This window comes from Megachile rotundata, chromosome 1 (assembly GCF_050947335.1).
Source record: "Megachile rotundata isolate GNS110a chromosome 1, iyMegRotu1, whole genome shotgun sequence".
Taxonomy (NCBI): Eukaryota; Metazoa; Arthropoda; class Insecta; order Hymenoptera; family Megachilidae; genus Megachile; species Megachile rotundata.
In genome coordinates, this window is record NC_134983.1 from 11,927,888 (window position 1) to 11,948,956 (window position 21,069).

The 21,069-nt window shown below is 40.3% G+C and overlaps 1 protein-coding gene and 1 long non-coding RNA gene across 3 annotated transcripts in view; one reads left to right on the plus strand and one right to left on the minus strand.

Annotated features, from left to right (window-relative positions):
- vg (transcription factor vestigial) overlaps nt 1–21,069 on the plus strand; it is a 103,857-nt gene that overhangs the window by 63,108 nt on the left and 19,680 nt on the right. Inside the window, exons 2-3 of one of the 2 annotated variants that reach the window (XM_076530631.1) lie at nt 14,614–14,815; nt 15,182–15,334. In XM_076530631.1, coding sequence (XP_076386746.1) covers nt 14,614–14,815; nt 15,182–15,334 — 355 coding nt within the window. Of the gene's footprint in view, nt 1–14,613; nt 14,816–15,172; nt 15,335–21,069 lie in introns of both variants that reach the window. The other variant, XM_012280675.2, reaches the window with a different exon arrangement.
- Nucleotides 1–21,069, minus strand: part of LOC143264279 (uncharacterized) — a 121,283-nt gene that overhangs the window by 51,134 nt on the left and 49,080 nt on the right. The window lies entirely within an intron of this gene.

Sequence of the window (21,069 nt, forward strand, 5' to 3'; positions counted from 1 at the left end):
GCTGTTGTCTACTTTTTATTTTATGATCTTGGAAGCTGACTCACTTGTTAAGCTTAAGATTAATTTTGCTGCAATCAAATTTATATTCTGTAGGTTAAGTCTTGAAAGGAATGATCAATGAGAATAGTAATTTAAAAAAATTTCTTCAATTTTTAAATTGTTTATATGTATTCAATACTTTACTAATTGCCAAAATAGTTGCCAAAATTTTACTACTTAAAAAAATTTCTTAAAAGTTCGTTCATGAAAATATTAATATACCGACTTAAAATTCAACTTGATCTACAATTTTACTTTGCCAAGAAAAAATTAGGAGAACGAAATCAGTTCATATTAAACTCCAACATTCCGTCCGAGACATTCTACCTCCATGGCAGAGATAATATTAATAAACCGCGTAAAAGTTATAAAAATACCGATATTTATGCGACCCGCGTTTTTCTGCAATTAAATAAACATAATAACAGGAGAAAGCAAAAACTGCGGTACTACGGGTGATAAGGGTTAATTTCAAATGGAAGATATCGACGTCATTCGGATGAAAGCTTTTACGAACAGAACGAAATAAAAACAAACGGGAAGACGAGTTCTTTCCGCGACAACGTTTGATTTTTTGCGAGCAAATTGAAATTGTTCATACAGAAGCGAAGGAATCACGGTAAAATGTCGTGGCGGGCAATCTCCGTAGAAAAGCACGAGCGTAGGACATTCGTCGAATTCCTAGAGTGGTTAGGCCACTGGTCGATGCAATGAAATGTCAGACAGGAATTCATATATCGCGCACCAGTCATAAGGAAATGAAAGGTTTCGCGTGTCACCGCATAATTGCTGTGCGTGCGTTTCATCGACGGATAAGGAAACAATTAGGCGAGCCATGGAACGCGTGTGGAAGTACGTGAACGTATGAAGCTCCGCTTTGGATCCGTTAAAAGTAATCGGAATCTCAATGCTGTATCATTTAATTGTCTTGCATTGTTCTGTCGTAAAATGAAGTTGTCACTCTTTTAATATCAACGGATCATTATTTTGTGGACGCATTTGCTCTTCCCGCCATTTTGGTACCATTAGGTATCATTTGATACCTTTTATATTATTGCCAGCATGTGCTGATATATCTTCTGTCTACTCCATTTTACCAATTATGTAGCGTTTAATTTATTTAATTTAATTTATATATATATACTATTGTTTCATTATGTATATTTTACTTTAATTATATTGTTATACCATCTACGAATTTGTGTAGTGTATCGCCCTTCTTTCTTTTAAAATATTAATCAATTTCCTAATCAAACCGAATTAATTTCTAAATTAATGAATTTTCGAATTTAAGATCTCAGAAACGATATTTTTCTTTCCGTCGCATATTTTATTGTCGTCCCATAAACAGCCCGTAAGTTCGATGGGCTATAAATCTGTTTGTCTTTGATAATATTTTAGAGGATCGTGATAGAAATGAAAATGTATATCGGGACACAAGATCGTGTCAATGGCGTAAGAACCGGTGGATCCGGTGTTCCGCAAAATTGCAGAAAGCTAGGTTATCCAGGCCGTTGTAAGTGGAGAGGCAGACTAGGCGCGTTAAAAGCCATGGGACCCATGAAAGATACTGGCAGACGGGGCCTTTAGTGTCCTGTTATCAGGCCCGATCCGATACGGTCACCAATAACTTCGGCTACCTACCGCAGCGCTATACTAAAGGTTATGCTCTGACTGGACAGTGCCGCTACCGGTCGCCGAACCATTTACCAAGGTATTACTATGTACCGTCTCTCGGCTCATTGAAAATTCGTGCCGGCCAATAGTTGTCCAATAAAAAGCCGCTCTTTACATCCGCGGTGTAACGCGCGCCGCCGGCCATAACCGAGATGCATAACTTAATGCACTTTATCGAGGACTTGTTAGTCTGTTTGTCGGACCAACTGTTCCACGTGCAACCGCTTGTAATACGATGAAGCTGTGACGATAACTAAACTGTAGCCTTTCTAGCTTAATGTCTCGTTTATTAGGCTAATGTTTTATGAATATTTAGAATCATACGATGTCTATGTAACGAATTCATTAGCTAATTCTAATTAATTTTAATTCAACATTAATTTCTATATTAAGGAACAATTTTTTGAAAATCTGACTGCAAATTTTCTTGTAATGTTTCAATTTTTTGTGTTAATTTTGTAGAAAATCTACTGTAAAATTGTATTTCAAAATGTTCACTCCATACAACATTCTGTGTAACATAAAAATTAAAAAATTTTAAGATTTATAAATTGAGTAATTTGAACAGTCAGAAAATTGGAAATTTAAGAAATTTGAAGTTTGCAAGAAAATTTTGTGATTGAAAAACTACCCATTAATACCATCATGATTGTCCATCAGTGACTCATACGATATCCAACTGGTACGCTACTTAGGAATACATTAAACGAAAATCAGCAATTTTTTCTTTTTGTGGATGGAATGAACTGTTATCAGAGCACCTTCGTTTCTTCGTGCACCAGAAATGCGTTTTAAGATTCAATAGAGATTTGCGGAGAGTAATGAGTGGATTTCCGGTTGTTTAAGAGTTCCAGATAGTAATTAGTGGGCTTCAGTTTATGGATTGATAACTGGGGAAAAAGGAAGTGTTTAATTTGAGGAATTAAATAGCTTCTAAAAGTGATTAATAGTATTAGTTGTGATCAGTAATTTTAATCGATGAAATGAGTTTGCATATCGATGATCGAATTTTATATTTCACTTTGCAAGCAACCCAAGTAATCCATTACTTCTATATCAACAATCTCAGTAATCCATTACTTCCGTATCAACAATCTAAGTAATCCATTACATTTATCCCAACAATGTAAGTAATCCATTACGCACCAGCGTAGAACTAAAATAGTAAAGACAATTTGAATTTATCTCGACTCGAATTCTACGTTTAATCAAAAACACCACAAAACTGTTTTCGCAAATTGAAGTTACCATAGATATAGAGCGTCCGCAATTATTCGAGCAATCCACGAAACCGGTAAAAATGACTTCAATCTTGAGAAGCTCGTAGAAAAACCGAGATACATATTCAGCCGCGTGTATCGCGTCAGAACGCGAGCGGCCGTAAAAAGCAGCCGAACAAAGTGGCTGGAGAAATCGCGTCCATTAAAGGGAATCCAGAAACGTACTTCACCGAGTCCAAGTTCGTAAATCACGCGAATCTAATAAGGATCGCGAGGTATTTCCATGCGGTGCATCCGACAGTCGCATACCGTTGCAACGTTTTCGTTTAATTGAGACAGCGAGATCGCGCTCATCTTGAACGGCGTCAAACATCAAAAGGGAATAGCGATAACCTCTCCGGTGGCTCCTGTTGCTCGTTGAGAGGGTAGATTAATCGAAAACGCAGTCTCAGGTGAGAATATGATAAAAATGACGGGTTATTAAGGGCACGGGTTTTCAGCCAGCACCGACACCACCTGGAATCTCGGTCTATTTATCGGTTTTACGATTATGTTGCCGCGAAATTCATAGCGTCGGTTAACACGCGCGATGCACGCGGCTTGGAAAATAAGAGCTGGTGAACGAGAAGCGGAATGCGGGCCGCCGTTCGAGCCAGAATCATCGTGGAATCGCGCCGCCCGCTCAACTTAGGCGCCACGTGTTCGCGATGAAGGCGCGTTGGTTGTCGCCGCCATTATCGCCCCGGCTAATATTAATGTCGACGAAAAACGACGCACCGCCTGACAGATCGTGATACTCGACTGATATCACCGGCTGCTCGCGGGAAGCGTTAATACGGGAACCTTTAGGATTCTTTGGATTTCAGGCTTCTGTTCGGGAATTGATATCTGACGTTATGTATATAGTGAATATTGAGAAGCTTTATTTTCGTGGTCAGTGGATGGTATGAGGTTTATCGGCAAATTTGCCTAATATCTAAATTTTCAAAATTCCTAAATTCTTGAATACTCAAATTCTCAAATCCTCGAATCCTTAGATTTCCAAATACTTAGGTCTTCAAATTCTCGATTAGCCAAATCTCCAAATTTTCAAATCCTCAAGTTCTTAAATTTCTAAATTCTTCACTTTTCAAATTTCCAAAATTGCCAAAACCTACAATTCTCAAATCCCCAAATTCTTAAATTACCAAATCTCTAAATTTCCAAATCCCTAAATCGCCAAATTCTTGAAGCCTCAAATTTCGAAATCCCTAACTCCTCAATTCTGCAATTCCCCAAGTTCCCAATTCCCCAAATCCCCAAATCCCCAATTCCCCAAATCCCCAAATCCCCAAATCCCCAAATCCCCAATTTCCCAATTCCCCAAATCCCCAATTCCCCAAATTCCTAACTCCCTAAATCTCTAAATCCCTAAATCCCTAAATCACCAAATCTCTAAATTTCCAAATTTCTAAATTTCCAAATCTCTAAATTTCCAAATCTCTAAATTCCCAAATCCCTAAATCCCCCAATCCCAAAATCCCCCAATCCCAAAATCCCAAAATCCCAAAATCCCAAAATCCCAAAATCCCAAAATTCCAAAATCCCAAAATCCCTAAATCCCCAAATCCCTAAATCCCCAAATCCCCAAAACCCCAAACCCCCAAATCTCTAAATTCCCATATTTCTAACTTTCCATCCCCAACCTCGTACTTCTTTTCTCGCAAGAATCAGGTTTAAACGTAGTCTACTTTTTCGTGTAAATGAACGGAATTTTAAGAGTGGAATTCTAGGTGTTACATTGGACGTATTGGACTTAGAAATTTCAGCGGATCCAATTTAGAGACACGCTTTAGCATGATATGCGATATAACGTGTTGGCTGCTTAATGGATAGGGAACAAGGGCGCGAACTGAAATTGGCAACTATGATTAAAATTTAGATTTTACAGGAATGTAGTTTGGATTCTGAAGATTTCATGGCGCGATAAAATTCATGGTATTTCTACAAGTATAGTGTATCATTTAGGATCTCGTTTTATTACTATTTTAGTGAAAGTATGTTACTTTAGGTTCATTTCTGTCGGTACTTCGTAATTTTTTCTCGTTCATTCGAAGTCATTTTACTAAGACACAATTTTATTAAAGTAAGAGACGCATATTTTAAAATTGTATATTTCAGTTTTCTTTTCCGGAAATGGAAATGAAAGTTCATAGAAAACGATAGATATTAATTTTTAAATAATTTAAAGGAAGCAACCAATGTTACTGAAATAATTGTATATGTTACTGAATCATATTTAATTTTATCCATAATTTGTTACTTGTTTAGACGATCACAAAAGTTTCTAAAAATTCCTCTTCTTAAACTAATCAATACCTTATTTATGATGACATAAAAATTGAATTTTTTTAATTAATTATCTCTCAAGATTTTTGAGGATAAGAAATTATGTGACAAGAAAATCGAAGAAAGAATTTATTTCAGTTTGCATGTGCTATTTTGTCCTAAAGATTGCGCGTTCCATTCTGAAACGTCGATTCTCGGAAGCAATGCACTTTCCCGTGTCCCCAAGGTGGATGGAATCGAAGGAGAAGGAGGGTGGATAACGGGGGCCGATCTCGTTGTAATTTGTCGACCAGACGAGGGATCGCTCCATCGTCCACCTGGCTGGTTTGCTAATGAACTAAACTTAACTAAAGGGAACTCGTTCACCGGCGCCTTATCAATAGTCGTAATCCAGCGCCGCGCTCGAGATCTGTGGGCTCTCATCTTCGTGGAAGATAGGAGAATCGTGTCGACGAATGGCCGTGTCCGGCAAACAAATTGCAAGATACCCCGTGGTAGCTTGTTACCGACCCCCTATCACCCCTCCCTCTATCGCCGTTTCCTTTACCTCGTTTTTTCGCGCTCGTCGTCCCACCTTTTCATCCCTTTTTCGGTCGTTCCTTCATTCTTTTTCGTATCGCCGCTTCTTTCTTCCGTTCTTCTCCCGCTATTCGCTTCTGTCGAACAAACTTGACGGAGTCCCCCTCTACGTGCGCGGTTGAATTGATGTGGGAATCGGTGGACCCTACGACGCACGGTCATTCGTTTCCTGCGGGATCGATGGGGGTTGTCGGATTTTACACGGTTTTCGGGAGCTGGCACCGTGTCGACGCCGTGATCGACAAATTTTAGCCAGTTTGATGGCTCGCGAATGCTTCACAGGAGTGGTATCAGCTTCCTGTGACAATGGCCCTACAGATTGTGACATTATTTCAGTAGGAATTCAATGGATTTCGTTAGAGAACGACTTGATACGTTTTAATTTTTCGTGTTGAAGGGAAGTATTTGTGGACAGAATTCTATAATACAGATTTATTATTTGGAAAGCTTATTGTATATTTAACACATTAGCATTATACGTATATAACAGTGTATAATATTTATATACACGTATACAACTCGTTTAATTTTGTGAAGTTCACTAGTTCACAGCAGATGTACTAACTCAAAATTTATGGGTATTCTGATTTTAAGTAGCATTAATGTTATCTTAATTTGGTTGGGTACCAAGTAAAGTATTTAGAGTATGTTATATTCTATGTACATAAAAAATATTCTACTAACATAAAATAGAGTATCAAATCATCATAATTAAATATGAACTATAAGGACATTTTCACAATGTCATCACACTATGTCCATCCAAATGAATTATTCCATTTAGAACGAACTGTGTGATGAAAATAATGAACTATTTAACACGATTAAAAATATAAAATGACCAACTCGCTTGAACATCCGACAGTCGATGTGCCAACGTGTATCGATCCTTCGTTTGAACGGTGGTCAAGGAAGAGCGGCCTGCAAAAGGAAGAGGAACGAAAAAAGTAAGAAAGGTGGGGGAGGACGCGGATACAGAGATTCGGAGATCTATAAGACAAAAGGGAAACAAATAAAGACGCGGCCTTAGGTTCGTGAAGTGACTCGACACGGTGGTAGATGCGAAGAGGGGATGAAAGAGAGGGGTAGAAAGGGGTACGGGAGGCAGAGAAGAGGCGCTCGCGCTTTGGAATGCTTTGAAAGACCGCGAGCAGCTCTGTTGGCTAGAGCTGCGAGATGTCGAGGACGTGGACCGTTTCGAAGGAAGCCAACTCGCCTCGGGCGAAAAAAGAAAAGGCAAAAGAGGAAGAGAACGACCGTCGTGGACAGGCTTGCTTCGATTAATTACCACATTGTCGTCCGACCGATGCTAGATGCTTCGGCGTGGTAATCTATGGAAGATTCACCGCCTCTCCTCGGCTTAATCCTTCCGTGCTTTTGCTCCTTTCTTTTTGTTTCGTTTCGCGAACACGATCCGCGAATTATTGTCAAGTTTAATTGAATTTGTGTAAGCGAAACGTCTGCAAGCTGAAACAGCTTGCGGATGGAAAGATATTTTTCTCTATTGTTTACCTGTGTTTCCGCCTTCTTTACTTTTTTATCTGTTCTCAAAACAGTTACAAGAGTTTATGCAATAAATAAATTATTTGCGACTCGGTTTAAATTTCAAACAAGTCTCTGTATCGAACGACTTCGAATAGAAATACTTTTTGAATTAAGTTTGATAAATAGTTATAAATAAAATTAAGAGCACTTTGAATTAGCACACATTTGAAGTCCAAGGATAAGTCATAAATACGGATGATACAATTCTCACTTTACTCAACGATACATTATATACAGTGTTATAAAAATTATTAATAGCAGCACCTTCACTACGCTAGTAGATCAAGTTAATAATGCTCCCAAAAAGACGTCCTTATAAAAACAACAGCAGTTTAACTTGGTCCACGTCTAAAAGGCGTATTTGTCCAGCAAAAAGCGGAACTGTCCAAGAAAATGGAGGTAGCAGGTCGAAATAAATAATACTCGACCATCCAACAAAGTCGCCGCGGTGTTCACCATTCTCCCCCCAATCAGTTAGTGGTGTACGTCCGCTGTTCGGTCGGTTTCCCGCTCGTTGACAAGCAACCTTTTGCCGTTGTATATCGGTGCGAGCGCGTATCCCGCCTAACCAATTACGTCCATACATCAACGGTGGGTAGCGACGCACGAAAATAAGCCTGACGGTGATGTATGCAGTGACTGATGACGACTTGTGCAAGTAGACGTGTAGGACGAAAGTAAAGCCACGCTGTCGCGGCTGCAACGCGAACATAAGCGCGCGAGAGGCTACGCCTCCGAGATGTTATCATTATCTACTATAATAAACCGGGGTCCCGGCATTCCACCGGGTAGTAGATCACCGACGTGATCCTCAAACAGCGAAAACCGGGCGTTCGCGGGGCAAACGATGCCGAATGATGACCGCCGGCACGCGGGAAACGTGCAATTGATCATGAACTTGAACGTCGCCATCGGCAAGAAACCCGCTTCTTGGATCCCTCCGTTTTCCGTACTCCCACTTTTTGTGCCTTGGTTCTCATTCTTTCGAACAACAGAAATTACATAAATGGTCAACCTCTGTTTTAATTCGTGACAACCTATTTGTCCTTTATTTCGTCCACTGTCAAATATCCTCATCGATGTTAAACAGTTTGTCACATATATCTCGTTGTCTATCGATTTTACAATAAAAATGATTCTCACAAGATTTACAGTTTAGAAAATTTTCTACAAAAAAGGTTCTATAAGCTTTTCTTATAGGTGCAATACCTTTTGAGATAATGTCAAACAAACTTGTAGCTGATCATAATTATGTACATAGATGGCTGAGGATGCATGGCAGATTACACATTCTGAAATTGATTTCAATTCTGTTATCTCTCCGGTTAAGTGCCTTATTTTGAAGACTCCTACTGCTATTTTACAATGATTGAATCAAATTTCATTTCTAAAGACATTTCAAAATTTAAAATTACCATGCATATAGACGAAACTTAATATGACTGCACTTAGGGGTGAAGTTTGCAATTGCCACACTTACAAATTAAGTTTAAAATTGCGGTTTTTGCGAATAAAGTTAAAAATGGCGCGTCTTATAGATGAGGTTAAAAATTGTCGCTTCTATAGATGAAGTTCAAAATTACCGCGTTTACAGATGAAGTTTGAAGATGTTGTGTTTATAGATGAAGTTTGCAGTACTGGTTGCAAAGCTGTTGAAACGTATAAGGGGCATAAAAGCTTCTGGCAAAGCGTGCCATTGTTGAGAAATGGATCATACACGGTCCTCGGCCGATTTGCCAGGGTTAAACTTATACTTAACATCGTCCATCTGTCGGCCAGTCTCATTCGCGGGAACTCGCGCAACAATAATGGCCACCACAGAGCGTACGCAACTGCAATTGCGTGTATCGTGTCGTCGAATGACGGGTATCCACTATGCGTTCATATCACGAACACGCGTACATCTTCTCGGACGATTGCGTTCGTTCATTAGCGAGTCTGAAGCACTAATAAATCGTGCAAAGTGTCTAGTTTATGCGAGAGAAGACGTGCCTATGTGCCAGAACTCGCTAACTGCCATTTTACCGAGCGTAATTTTCACCCTTTGAACATACGTCTTTTCTACGACAACGTTTATGAGAATTTAACCGGTTACCTTGCGATATCTAATCATGAGTCGTGATTAAGGTTGTAACATTGAAGGGATATTAAAGTTGACACGAAAAGAGGTTCCTTTAACTCGAAATTTAATTCAGGCTTTTTGATCCTATGGCGACTACGATCACTCGACATATGTTAACGGAATATTATTGACATTTATGATCGTATAACACATAGTGTTTATAATTGCATACGTTGCATAATTTCATGAAAAAGATTATTTATTTTATTATTATGTTTATATCAGTAAAAATTGATGTCAAATAGAAATACTGTTACAAAATATACTGCAATATTTTCTAAACTTTACCACTCCAAGTAGAAATAATCAACGCAAACCTGCTTGAACATATTTTGTTATATTCGATACTATTGCGTGATACTTATAATTATGACGTACCTTGGAAATGTTGAAAGTCGGAAGTACGAACTAATTAATTTCTTTTGCATAAGAATTTATCAAGAATAATAACCGAGATCAACGGAACCATTTGCAAGTGCAACTTGATATTTGTATATACTTCGCGTGTCACTTGGACCTTTACAACAATTCTTTTACTAAATACGACTGCAGTTCTCAAGCAAAAAACATAGAACACTTCTGATGCATGTTCCACGCAATACCTGCATATAACAAGGTAACTCTTCAAGTGAAATTAAATCGAAACTGAGTTTCAGTTTCAAGGAGAACAGCTTCGAACAACTCAACGCAATAGTCTTAACTCTTTGTAGATTGGAGCGTTTCTAAGCTTGACCTTACGTGTGCAACATTTTTTGTTTAACGGAAACTGAATAATATATCCCTCCTGCGGAGTAAACTGAGGTTGTCAGATACTTTCATATTGCTTCTTATGAAAAATGTACGAGTGTACTTATCAGACCTCGAATGGTTCACATTCTAGCATTGGCAATATTTCAGTATTTTTAATACTCTTTATAATAACAAGCTAGCTAAATTTTACCACCAACAAGTAAAGTCAAAGGTCCAAATCGAATTACATCAGAAACAGAGATAATTAATTAACATTCTAGCATTGGCAATATTTCAGTATTTTTAATACTCTTCATAATAATAAACTAGCTAAATTTTACCAGTAATAAGTAAAGTCGTCGAATTACACCAGAGAGATAATTAATTAGCCAAGAAACTGGAGTAATAAATATTACCTTAGGAAATACTTGCACTGTCATTTACGTTTTCCGATTACTATTTTATCTTCGTAATCAACGCAAAGTCGGCTGGAATAAATTAATTCGATTTCCCTGTACGCGCGTACGCTAGCGACAAGATAAATCGGCGAGACGAGTACGGGCTGCGACCGATATTCATTATACCCGGTATCCTATCTAACGCCATGTGCCGTGTGCCGTCGGTACATCGATCCTCGAGATCGCGACAAACACGATCGTAATGATCCAAGAAACCGGGTGTCGGTGTGCACGAGTCGCATGCCATCTCGACGCGATGATAAAGGACGCGCGATCGCGGCCGCGTATACGGGGCCGGTAGCCATTATTGTTGCAGGAACTATCGCAAATAAATCTGTCGGACAGATCGGTGTGCATGAATTATGGTCGAATACCGGTGAATCAAGAAACCGCGGTGTTTGGTAACCTCGAACGACTCAAAACTTTGAGACAATAGACGCGGTACGAGATGCTGTTCATTTTGCTTTAACATTTTCAACCCTTTCGGTACTAAAGGCCACTATAACTCATTACCGCAATATTTTAATTTAATTTTCGCATTTATTGAAGTTGTTAAGGTAAATGCAATGGTAGAAGTGGTAGATTCATTTTAGTACTGTAAATACTTATGATAGTGCTGCTTTAGTTGACACTTTTGATGTGAGAGTTTGTAATGTAGTTGATACATTTCTTAAATTTAGTGAGTGGTCTAGGAGTGTCTATCCTAATGAGATAGTCTATTTTATTCTTAACCAAAAGGCTTCCGTATATTTGAATATACTAGAAAATGTTCTGATAATATTCTTCGGATAATCTCGCCCGGAAGTCGCATCGGGAACGCATGACCTCGATGTGACACGGGAAATCCTCAGCATCGTCATTTAAAGCGTGCCGGCATTTACGCGGTCGTATTTCTCCCAGTTGGCCATCATCGCGATCGCGTGGTGAGTAATGCATCAAGATCGTTTCGATCCCTGTTAGCCTGTATGCCCACCGCCGTTCACTTTCGATCGCTCGTCAATCTATCGACCTTCGACTCGCGAAGACGATGCGAACAGCTCTCGACAGCCGGTGGCCAACGAAGACGCTAGTTAAAATTATGTGGCCGTTGGCGTGCTTGGCCGGTTTCCGTTCGAAACGTTCGCGTCCTCCGAGTTCCTTGAATAACCGCGAGGCGGATTATGCGCGCGGAATTAATCGTCAACGAGACGCGTAATGTTCCGTTTTCGAACAGGATGAAACCTAACGGTTTCCGTCCAGGATTCTGCGAAATTGATCGAGGTATGGTGACAACATGGATCGCAATTGACATTAATTGTCTACGCTCGCGACTGATGCCATGATGTCTGACGAGGATGAATTAGGATCGAGATTTAGTAGGTTTGTTTTCATCGCTGGTGCAATAACCTTAACATCTTACCTTTTGATCCCAATATCATTGGTTACCATATTGGCTATAAATTAATTATTTATAGGAAAGGAAAACGTAGTTTTGAGAGCTTTTAATGATATAGTGATTGAGTCTTAAATTGATGAAGAAATTGTAGGATTAAGTATTCGCATTCTTCATAATCTTTATGTGTATGTCTGACCACATACGTCAGTTTTCACTGTGGCAGACAACGTATTAGCAAAGATGATTACGTGAACAATGTATGGATGTATGTACAAAGTATACTACATCCTCTATGATAAATTCAACAAAGACAAATCTCGACGAAGGTTAATATTTTTGACAGAAGCTTAATAATTTTTATAATCGAAAATAAGAAATATAAGATCCGTCATTTTGACTGTTAAGCATAATGAAACAGACGCCAGTCGTAATCGATAATAAAATAATAATTTCAAAAGGGTCCATCGACCAAAAAATTTATTAGTAGTTTCCTAGAGTAATGCCTTCTGGTGTAAAGGGTTAAGTGGCCAATATCACCGACATTTACAGCATCTCCAGAAAAGTCCAGCATCAGTCATCGCAATCTGGCAGGAATGTCTCGAGCGTCTCGGTCGAGGCGTCTCGACGCCCGTTCGGCTGCCATCTTTCGATCGTTCGTGGCCGAATAGTTGGCTTGGCCGGCGTCGCGCGATCGGCGCAGATCGGTTCGTTGGAAAAAATTCGAGCAGAATGCCATGACCCAGCGTGGCATTTGCATCCGTAGGATCTAATGAATAGCGAGCATTACGTCCTATTTGGTCTCATTGCGACCGATCGTGACGATGCCAGTGCGCATAGCATAGCTCTAGCGCTATTTGCAGTTAGCTCGGTGTGGTAGGGGCACAATGGACGCCGACGCCTGGCGTCGGTATGTGCTCAATGGAGGCTACCCCTCTTCTAAGGACGTAGCTCGTACGATTTACCTACTAAACGTCAACCCAGACGTCGCGATTCATCGACGTGACGTGCAGACGATCGTAAGGGTGGGAGGAGAGGGTGGTAAAATCCTTGGAATTATCCGCGACGCTGCAGATGCATATCGAAGCGTATCATCGACAGGCATTTCGTTGCTCGCGATCTTGTTGAGCCTGCGATATTTTGGCTTGGCCTCGACGGACATCGATACCTATCGTTGCCACTCGAGCTTGTAATAGTTTCAAGTATCGATTACTAACTTCGACAATGACACTACGCTAAGTGGTACACGCGGCTAGTTGAGAAATCGTGGGTGGTGTAACGATTAACACTTTTGATAAATGGGAACACAATCCTTTCTTGTTACATAAGGCTTCAATCACAGTTAGGTACGGGTCGGTTAACTCGGGTGCAGCGTTGGCTTACTTTGGTTAAGGGTAGTTTTTTTTCGGCTTGGCAATTTTCAAAGATTCTAATTTACGATTTTCTAAATTTTTTAATTTCTTGAGTAGAATCTCAATTTATCTAATTATAAGTTTGAAGATTTTTAAATCCTCGAACCTCAAATTCCTACATTTCTAAGTCTTGAAATTTTCAAATTTTTAAATCATGTCCAAACCTCAAAATCTAATAAAACTCAGAAACCGATGAGTGGAAGTCGTTTTCCCCTCCCTTGTAACAATTTCCCTAGGAAAACTTGTTTTTAACTGAACACCCACCAAGTTAAGCATATTATCTCTGTTCTTTGCAGTCGCGATAATTCAAGACGTCAATAGTTGTCGTCAATAATGTTTTGCTAAATGGTGGACGGATGAAAAATGTATATTCAGTAAACGAAATGTAATATAAATTTTCTTCGTTGCTTCACGAGTTATTGCTACACGTTGCATAAATACTACGGGTGTGCATTTTAAGTTGACAAAGTTATTGCTTAGTCGAACTCTGATAATTATAAATATCACAAGGTTCGTACGTGACACTCCATTGCAGAAGCGTGCGAAAACTCCGTGAGTGAAAGGATGTTACGAAATTTATTCGAGTATACGAAAGCAATGACACAAATTCTATTCAAATGTGATTATCTTAATCACGATACGTGTAAACACTCAATCAAATACGTGTAAGTTCAATCGCAAATTTGCGTATTGGACTTCTGGAGAGACATCTGGTAAACAAGAAGTAAACATTGAAGAATACGATTTCGATATTTACGTCGACAATATAGGAATCTTTAAATTTTGTCGAATGTTTTCATTTTGATGTATTTTATTATACGTTTATATTTCGATTGTTTTAATAGGTTTTAGTCTAAACATAATTTACTTGAAATTAGCGTGGTACAAAAATATGAGACGATCTTTACTTGAATTTTTAATTCAAGTCAAATTATAATTTGTGCAGTCAAAGATTGTTGAAGACGAATAACGCATCATATTTCAACTTTCTCTTTAGTTATAACGTTATACCAGTGAATTATGCCCACTAATTAGTAGACATAAGTTAGTTACATCTGTAAGTTAAACTTTATAGCATACATGTTGAAGGTACAAATGTCTCATGTAATAATAAGCTGTATTCTCCTTGCAGTTGAATGTCCACCAAAGATCATTTGAAGCGGCGGGTCTCGAAATTTGCGGAACTGACGGAAGTGTGCCGCAAGGGCAACCTAGCAGTGCCGGTTCCGTCGGTTCAGCACCCAGTCCAGCATCGCCAAGAACAACTAAACCCCGGCTTGGGTCATCTGCGTCACAACTATCGAAAACGTTAGACGATGACAGATCGACGGACGGTAAGTCGATATATTTAATCAATTTCGAGAGTAATTTAATAATTTTTAGTACTGGCAATTTTTACAAGCACAATTTACACCATGAGCAATATTGGAGATTGTAAGACAATATTAAAGAAAAGCAATATATATTCATGTAGTATAATTTTAATGAAATTTCAGTTCAAAATGAATGAGGAATGATCAACTCTGCTATTGTTTTATGATTAATATTTCTGTCCCTTAAATTATTCAGTTCAAGTTTGGTACTGATCGGGAATGGTACTGAATAATATTTTTACAAATAAATAACAGTTAACAAAATTAAGCTATAGCTCCGCAGTTTTGACGAATTTAGCCTTGTTAATTTGTTTGTAGCCGTCGTAGGTACTGGTACCGCCGCGGAAGATTCAGACGACAGTGAAAGCAGAGCGCAATACTTGAACCCAAATTGCGTAGTTTTCACTCATTACCAAGGGGATGCCGCGTCCGAAGTGGAGGAACACTTTCAGAGGGCACTAGCACACGATAAACTAAAAGGTGAGTTGTACGTAATTAACAATTTTAAAATAGAAGAGAACAGACATCTTTTTAAAAATTTATCGACAACTGTAGCTATATCTATCAGTACTCTACGTTATAACTTTATTGATGACATAACTTCTCTGCGCACTATACAACTACTACAATGAGTGCCCTTAATGCCAAAAGGTGACAAGTCCATCTTGAATGAAACAGAACTATTTAATATTCCCTAACAAAAATATGAAACTCGTATCAAATTATTAGCTTTCATAAAGTGAATTATACATACAAAAATATGAATCATATTGTAAACATATTTATCTATCTCTGTATCAACAACAAAATATGTTTTTATGGATGGTTCACAATAAAAGTTTGAAGAAATTCATCACATAATAGTTAAAGTTGCTGAAATGAAAAAAAACATGGCTACAGTTTGCTACAACTTCGTATATCGAACACCAATGTCAAAGACTGGACAGAACCAGAAACAGAATCGGGACCTGGACCAAAATCGGGGCTAATGCATCAAAGGGCGGTGATTTAAACGCATTCACTGTTGCAACGCGGAGCCAACAGAGACCGATAATAAAGTGCGCCATTAGGCCGCGACAACCCTAACAAGCCACGTAACAATTGTACCGTCGTTGTCGTACTTGGAGGCTTAAAACCCTCGCTGTCCGCTTGGGGAAAGAGACGAAGAAGAAGAAGTGGAAGTTGTGCCTGAGACAGGGGCGAGAAAAAAATAACAGATGGAAATGAAGGAGTAAAATGAAAACGAGAGTTAGAACAAAACTCCCAACGGAGACATGTGTCTACTGGACATTTTTTTACGGAATGACATCTTGGATTATACGTTTATGTGACCTGTAGTTTGAATGACGTGTAGGATTTAGTATACAAGTGTTGACAGGTATTTTTGAATACTGTTCTCATATTTCAAAATGAATATTGTAATTTCTATAAAATATAAAGCTTCTTGATATTGTTCGCTAAGAAGACCATTTAACGAAATACCATTTGATAGTAACCTTAAATATAATCAGAAATTTCCAAAAACCTTCCTATTCTTTAATATACCCCCAAAAGTAAATATCAATCCTAAAATTGGAATTGTCACAATCTCTTGGCATCTGCGGTTCAACCGATATCTACATAAATGGAAATGCAATCGTTCATAAAGGTATAGCCGGTAAATAACTCGTCAGAAGAAGCAGATACCTGTATTTATAACGCTCGGCAGCGTACGATCAAAATTCATGCTACACATCTGAAAGAATAAACTGCAGGTAACGATATCGGCGACACGGTAAGAAGCAGCAAGAAAGAAACATTCATATCCTCCAGAAAAGGAATCGAACGGGGCTGGATAGACGAGGATGGATCGAATGATCCCGTTGAAGGCCCGTTGCCGAAAGAAACGACCGGTTAACGAGAAAGGCCAAGAATGGGGTAGGGGGTTGTCGGTTGAAGCGGGTTTGGCAAGCGATCGGCGTAGCAGCCCGTCTATATCGGTATCGTTTAAGGCCGCATTTATCTCGCGGCAGTGCTCAGGATCAGTTCACTAGCCTGCTTAGAATTCAAGACAACACGACCTAATTGTTATGTGCCGTGCCGCTCTCCTTGCGTCCCTTTGGCATCCTCATCTACCTCTTCTCCACCAGCTTTCTCTTCATCCCCGCGCTGCTTCGTTTCATCGGGGACCACGCTTCCTCGGCGTAGGAAAGGTAAATTAAGAGCTTCTGTTCCCGGCCTACGAGATGCACGCTGACTCAGGGAGAACAGAAACGAACAGACCGGTAGAGGGGCGGTTGGAGGTGAAAGAGAAAGAAAGGGAGGAGGAACGGAACGAGAAGACACCGGCGGAGACAGTTTTAGCCGCGGTATGCCGACTAACCTACGTACAAGGAGTGAACGTCTCCACGGGTGTACGCGTTTCCACCCGTATGGGACAAAGACACCCTCCCAGCAAGATCTGGGGGGAAACCTCCGATAAGGGTTGCGAATTGTTCAGTCGACACGTGCTCGCGCCTGTTCGCCACAATTTTCGAACTACTGCGTTACCTCGTATTATTAACCCTTTCGATTCTGTGAAGTCTCATACGCGTATTTAAATGACGACGTAATTCCAAAAAAGGTGGCAACGAAAAATTGATTTTCGAGTTGTCATTATGGATCTTGCAGGAACGTACTCGTACAGGAACTCGAGTAGAGAGTAATTAATTTTCCTGATTCGTGACAATCATGACAATGTCAGTACAACAGCGATACTAGACAACGTCGATAGCGACAACGGTACCAAAAACCTGCTGTACCTTATTTTCCCACCATGAAATGCTTTGCGGCATTGGCAAAGACGTACGAAACTAAATCAGCCCCATCAAGAGCCTAATCAAATCGAGTTCCAACACAGAAAAACGAAGTTACGGTTATCAATGCATACAGCACTTATCAAGCGGGACCGAAGCTACATCAAAGCGATGCCGTGTTCCTAGATCGGTTATACGCGAACCCCTTTAATCACGTTAACTCCCCTTCGTGTTATCAATTATCCAAGTCCGTAGCGACCACGCTAAAGACGTTATTAGCCCAGTATGCTTGCTGCCGATAATATATTTCAGCGGCTAATGAGTCAAAAGACGCCACATGATAGGGCAAAGAGGCGATCACCGATCAGAAATATCCGTTCAAAATGAGAAGAAAAGCGTAAATTAAATTAACAGGTCCGGGTAACTGCCCGGTTGTTGAATCTAACAGAAAAATTATGAAACAAAATTTCCCAACAAACGCGTACTTTAATAAATTAGTATCTAATTGCATCAGTGTGCAATTGATACATTAATATATTCTTATTTAATTTGTTCTAACATCTGAAACGAGATTTCTATTACACGCTCCATGTACAATCAATTATCCGAATCGACGTCTCGACGCGACAGATTCTCCGTAAAACGGTCTTCATTGGCCGGCAATTAACGAAATTGCCCCGTTAATAGCGTAAAATTGAACGAACTCGCGAACGACCGATAGATACGTGCACGTCGCGACGTTCTCAATTACGGCACGGTAAATTGCGTCCTGTCATAGATTACACGGCAATTTTCATCCGTGTGATACCCGGTTACGAGAGAGCATGTAAGCGCGGTGAAAAAGCACGAGCACAGACCGAAGACGGTATCGCGGCTAATCTCGCGGCAGCCCTCTTTGAAGACGCCACAACGCGACGCGGCGTCGTGTAAGGGCCATGTCAAGTAATTGCGTCTCTGTTGCGTCGCGATGCTGGCGAACGGGGCGTTAATTTGACGCCACCGACTGGAACGACGCGCTCAATTTCCCGAACTCAACGTTACCGCCGTTCTTGACGTCGTATTCTCAACAGAGCGACGAGTGCCCGCCACGATCGCTCGATCCCTCGCTTCTGATCCGCTTGGCGGACGTTCCGAATTAACCCTTTGAACGGTACCATGCTGATAAACGCGCGCTATTTTTCAGCATGCGACGCCGCCACTAGCTTATTCTTCTTCTCTTCTTTATTTAACGCCGTCGCGAAGGTGACCGATGCATAACGAAATACACTCGTAGTTAACATTATATGTGTAACGATGGCGCGACGTTTCATCGTAAAAATAACTATGGTGTAAGGTTCAAAGTTATTTGCATTGTCCTGCCGTGGTCGAAAGAATGACGACAAAGACTTCGAAAACGCCTCCAACATGGTTAATAGCAAGTTAGGTTAGGTTTTGAATAACTTAGCGATTTTGAGGATGTGGAAAGAGAATTTTGAATCTTCTTTATCTAGGAAGATATAAAGGGAAATTTTAACGTGTTTTATATTGAAGTGTGTAAACTTTGGTTGACCAGTTGAGATTGTTTCATAAAGTAACACATTGATAAAGTACAGAGCTTGTGTAACAAATTTGCTTCCTTGTCATATGAGTATAAAATATTCTAACGTCTTGTTAACTGGTATATGAAAAATTATTTTAAATTAGCTATAAAAAATTTATGAAGCTCCCCAGTGAAAAAGATCTCGAGTGCAAAGGGTTAAAACGCAATACCGGTCACCAGAGACGTGGTCGTTATTGGTAACATTCCTCTCTTCACATCGTAAAATTTGATCAAAACGTGCGATTTAGCATCCAGAAACGATGGTGTCGAGCAGATCAACAGATTCTACAGATCGAAAATAGACCGGAACGCGTCATTAGTTTTCGCCACGATCTTAATCCCTGTCCAGGGGGTGTCGTTTCTTTGGCCATAGCCGGCTGTGTGAGGTTCGCAATCAGAATAACGAGCCATCCGGTCGCACCGCCACATCAATCTGCTGTGGGTTACGTTTTGACGAATCGCGGCACCGCGACGCTCGACGTCTTTATAGAGGCACCTCCTGGCACGTTGCCAACGCCACGCGTCGACGCCGAGCACCACGACGCGAGAAACTCATCCGGCTCGTGTCAGTCGATTATTTTCCGACGGCTCAGAGAAATGAAACACACCGACCGCTGCAAGCAGCGAAGATTTACCGACTACATTTGTATCGGGGTATCGCGTACGCGGCCGAGCGATCGGTGTTCCCGGTTCTGAACGGCTAAAAGTGAATCATTGCTGCACCACCGCGGAAAATGAATGAACTCGAAAGAATTAATGAGCCTCGCCTTGTTTGGGGCTTTGCACAACTCTTACCGGAGGAAAATATGGAAAGGAACAGGTCTTTCACTCATCGATTTTTAGATTCGCGAACTCGTATACTGTTGGACATTTAGAAATTTATGAACTGTGCGTTTGGAGATTGGGAAATTCAGAAAATCAAGATTTGAGAATTTCGGAGCAAGATGTGGATGGTATGGAAATTTTGAAGTTCAGATTTGAGGATTTGGGAATTTGTGAAATTTAAAGACATTGGAATTAGGGTCTTAATGAATTTGCCAATGGACCACTTGTTGATTTTCGAATGATAAATTTTCAACTATAGAAATGTGGATACCTGAAAAATGGAGGTTGCAAGACTTAAATGTCTGGAATATTAGAAATGTGGAAATATGTGAATTTGACATTTGAAAGTTCATTTGTGAATCTAGAGAAAGCTTTAGACTTGGAGATTTGGAGTATTACTTTTGGTAAATCAAAAGTTAGCAACGAGAAGTTGGCAATCGACAACCCTTTTCGTCAGAGCCGCATAGAATCGAGCCTTTGCTCTCCCTTTGGCTCTCCGTTGTGCAGCCGGTCCGCGGCATCGGCACAGTAGAAAGCCGGCCGTGGACGCTCGACACTCTGTTTCTTTAATTGCGTTAATAAATAAAGGACAGTCGGCTGGTGAGTCGGGTCCGGAGAGACAGGAGGTGGTTAGAGAAGAAGGAGGAAAGGGAGGGCGGTAAAGGAAGAAGGTGGAAGAGGGACAAGGGTTGGAGGAAGGACGAAGGACGCGGAACGAAGGACGAAAGCTTGGAGGCCGGTTCCATTCGTTATCTCGCATCTTCTTCGTAAGCAAATCGCAATATTTAACGCGATAGTTAGTCAATCTTTCTTGATACTTGTGTAGGAGGATGATGCCGCACGGCCAATCTGCGGCCATTCGGCGACTCTGCATCAACAGGAAAGTATATTTTACACGCTCGCAAAGAACGAGCACCCTTTTGCTTCTTCCATTCGGCATTCCGCGCGTGGGAAACAATGCGGCCCCATGGGCTTCTTTATGCCCCAAGTGTCGCGGGTCAGTTGTTACCGGGACGACCCGATACCCAATCGGATTA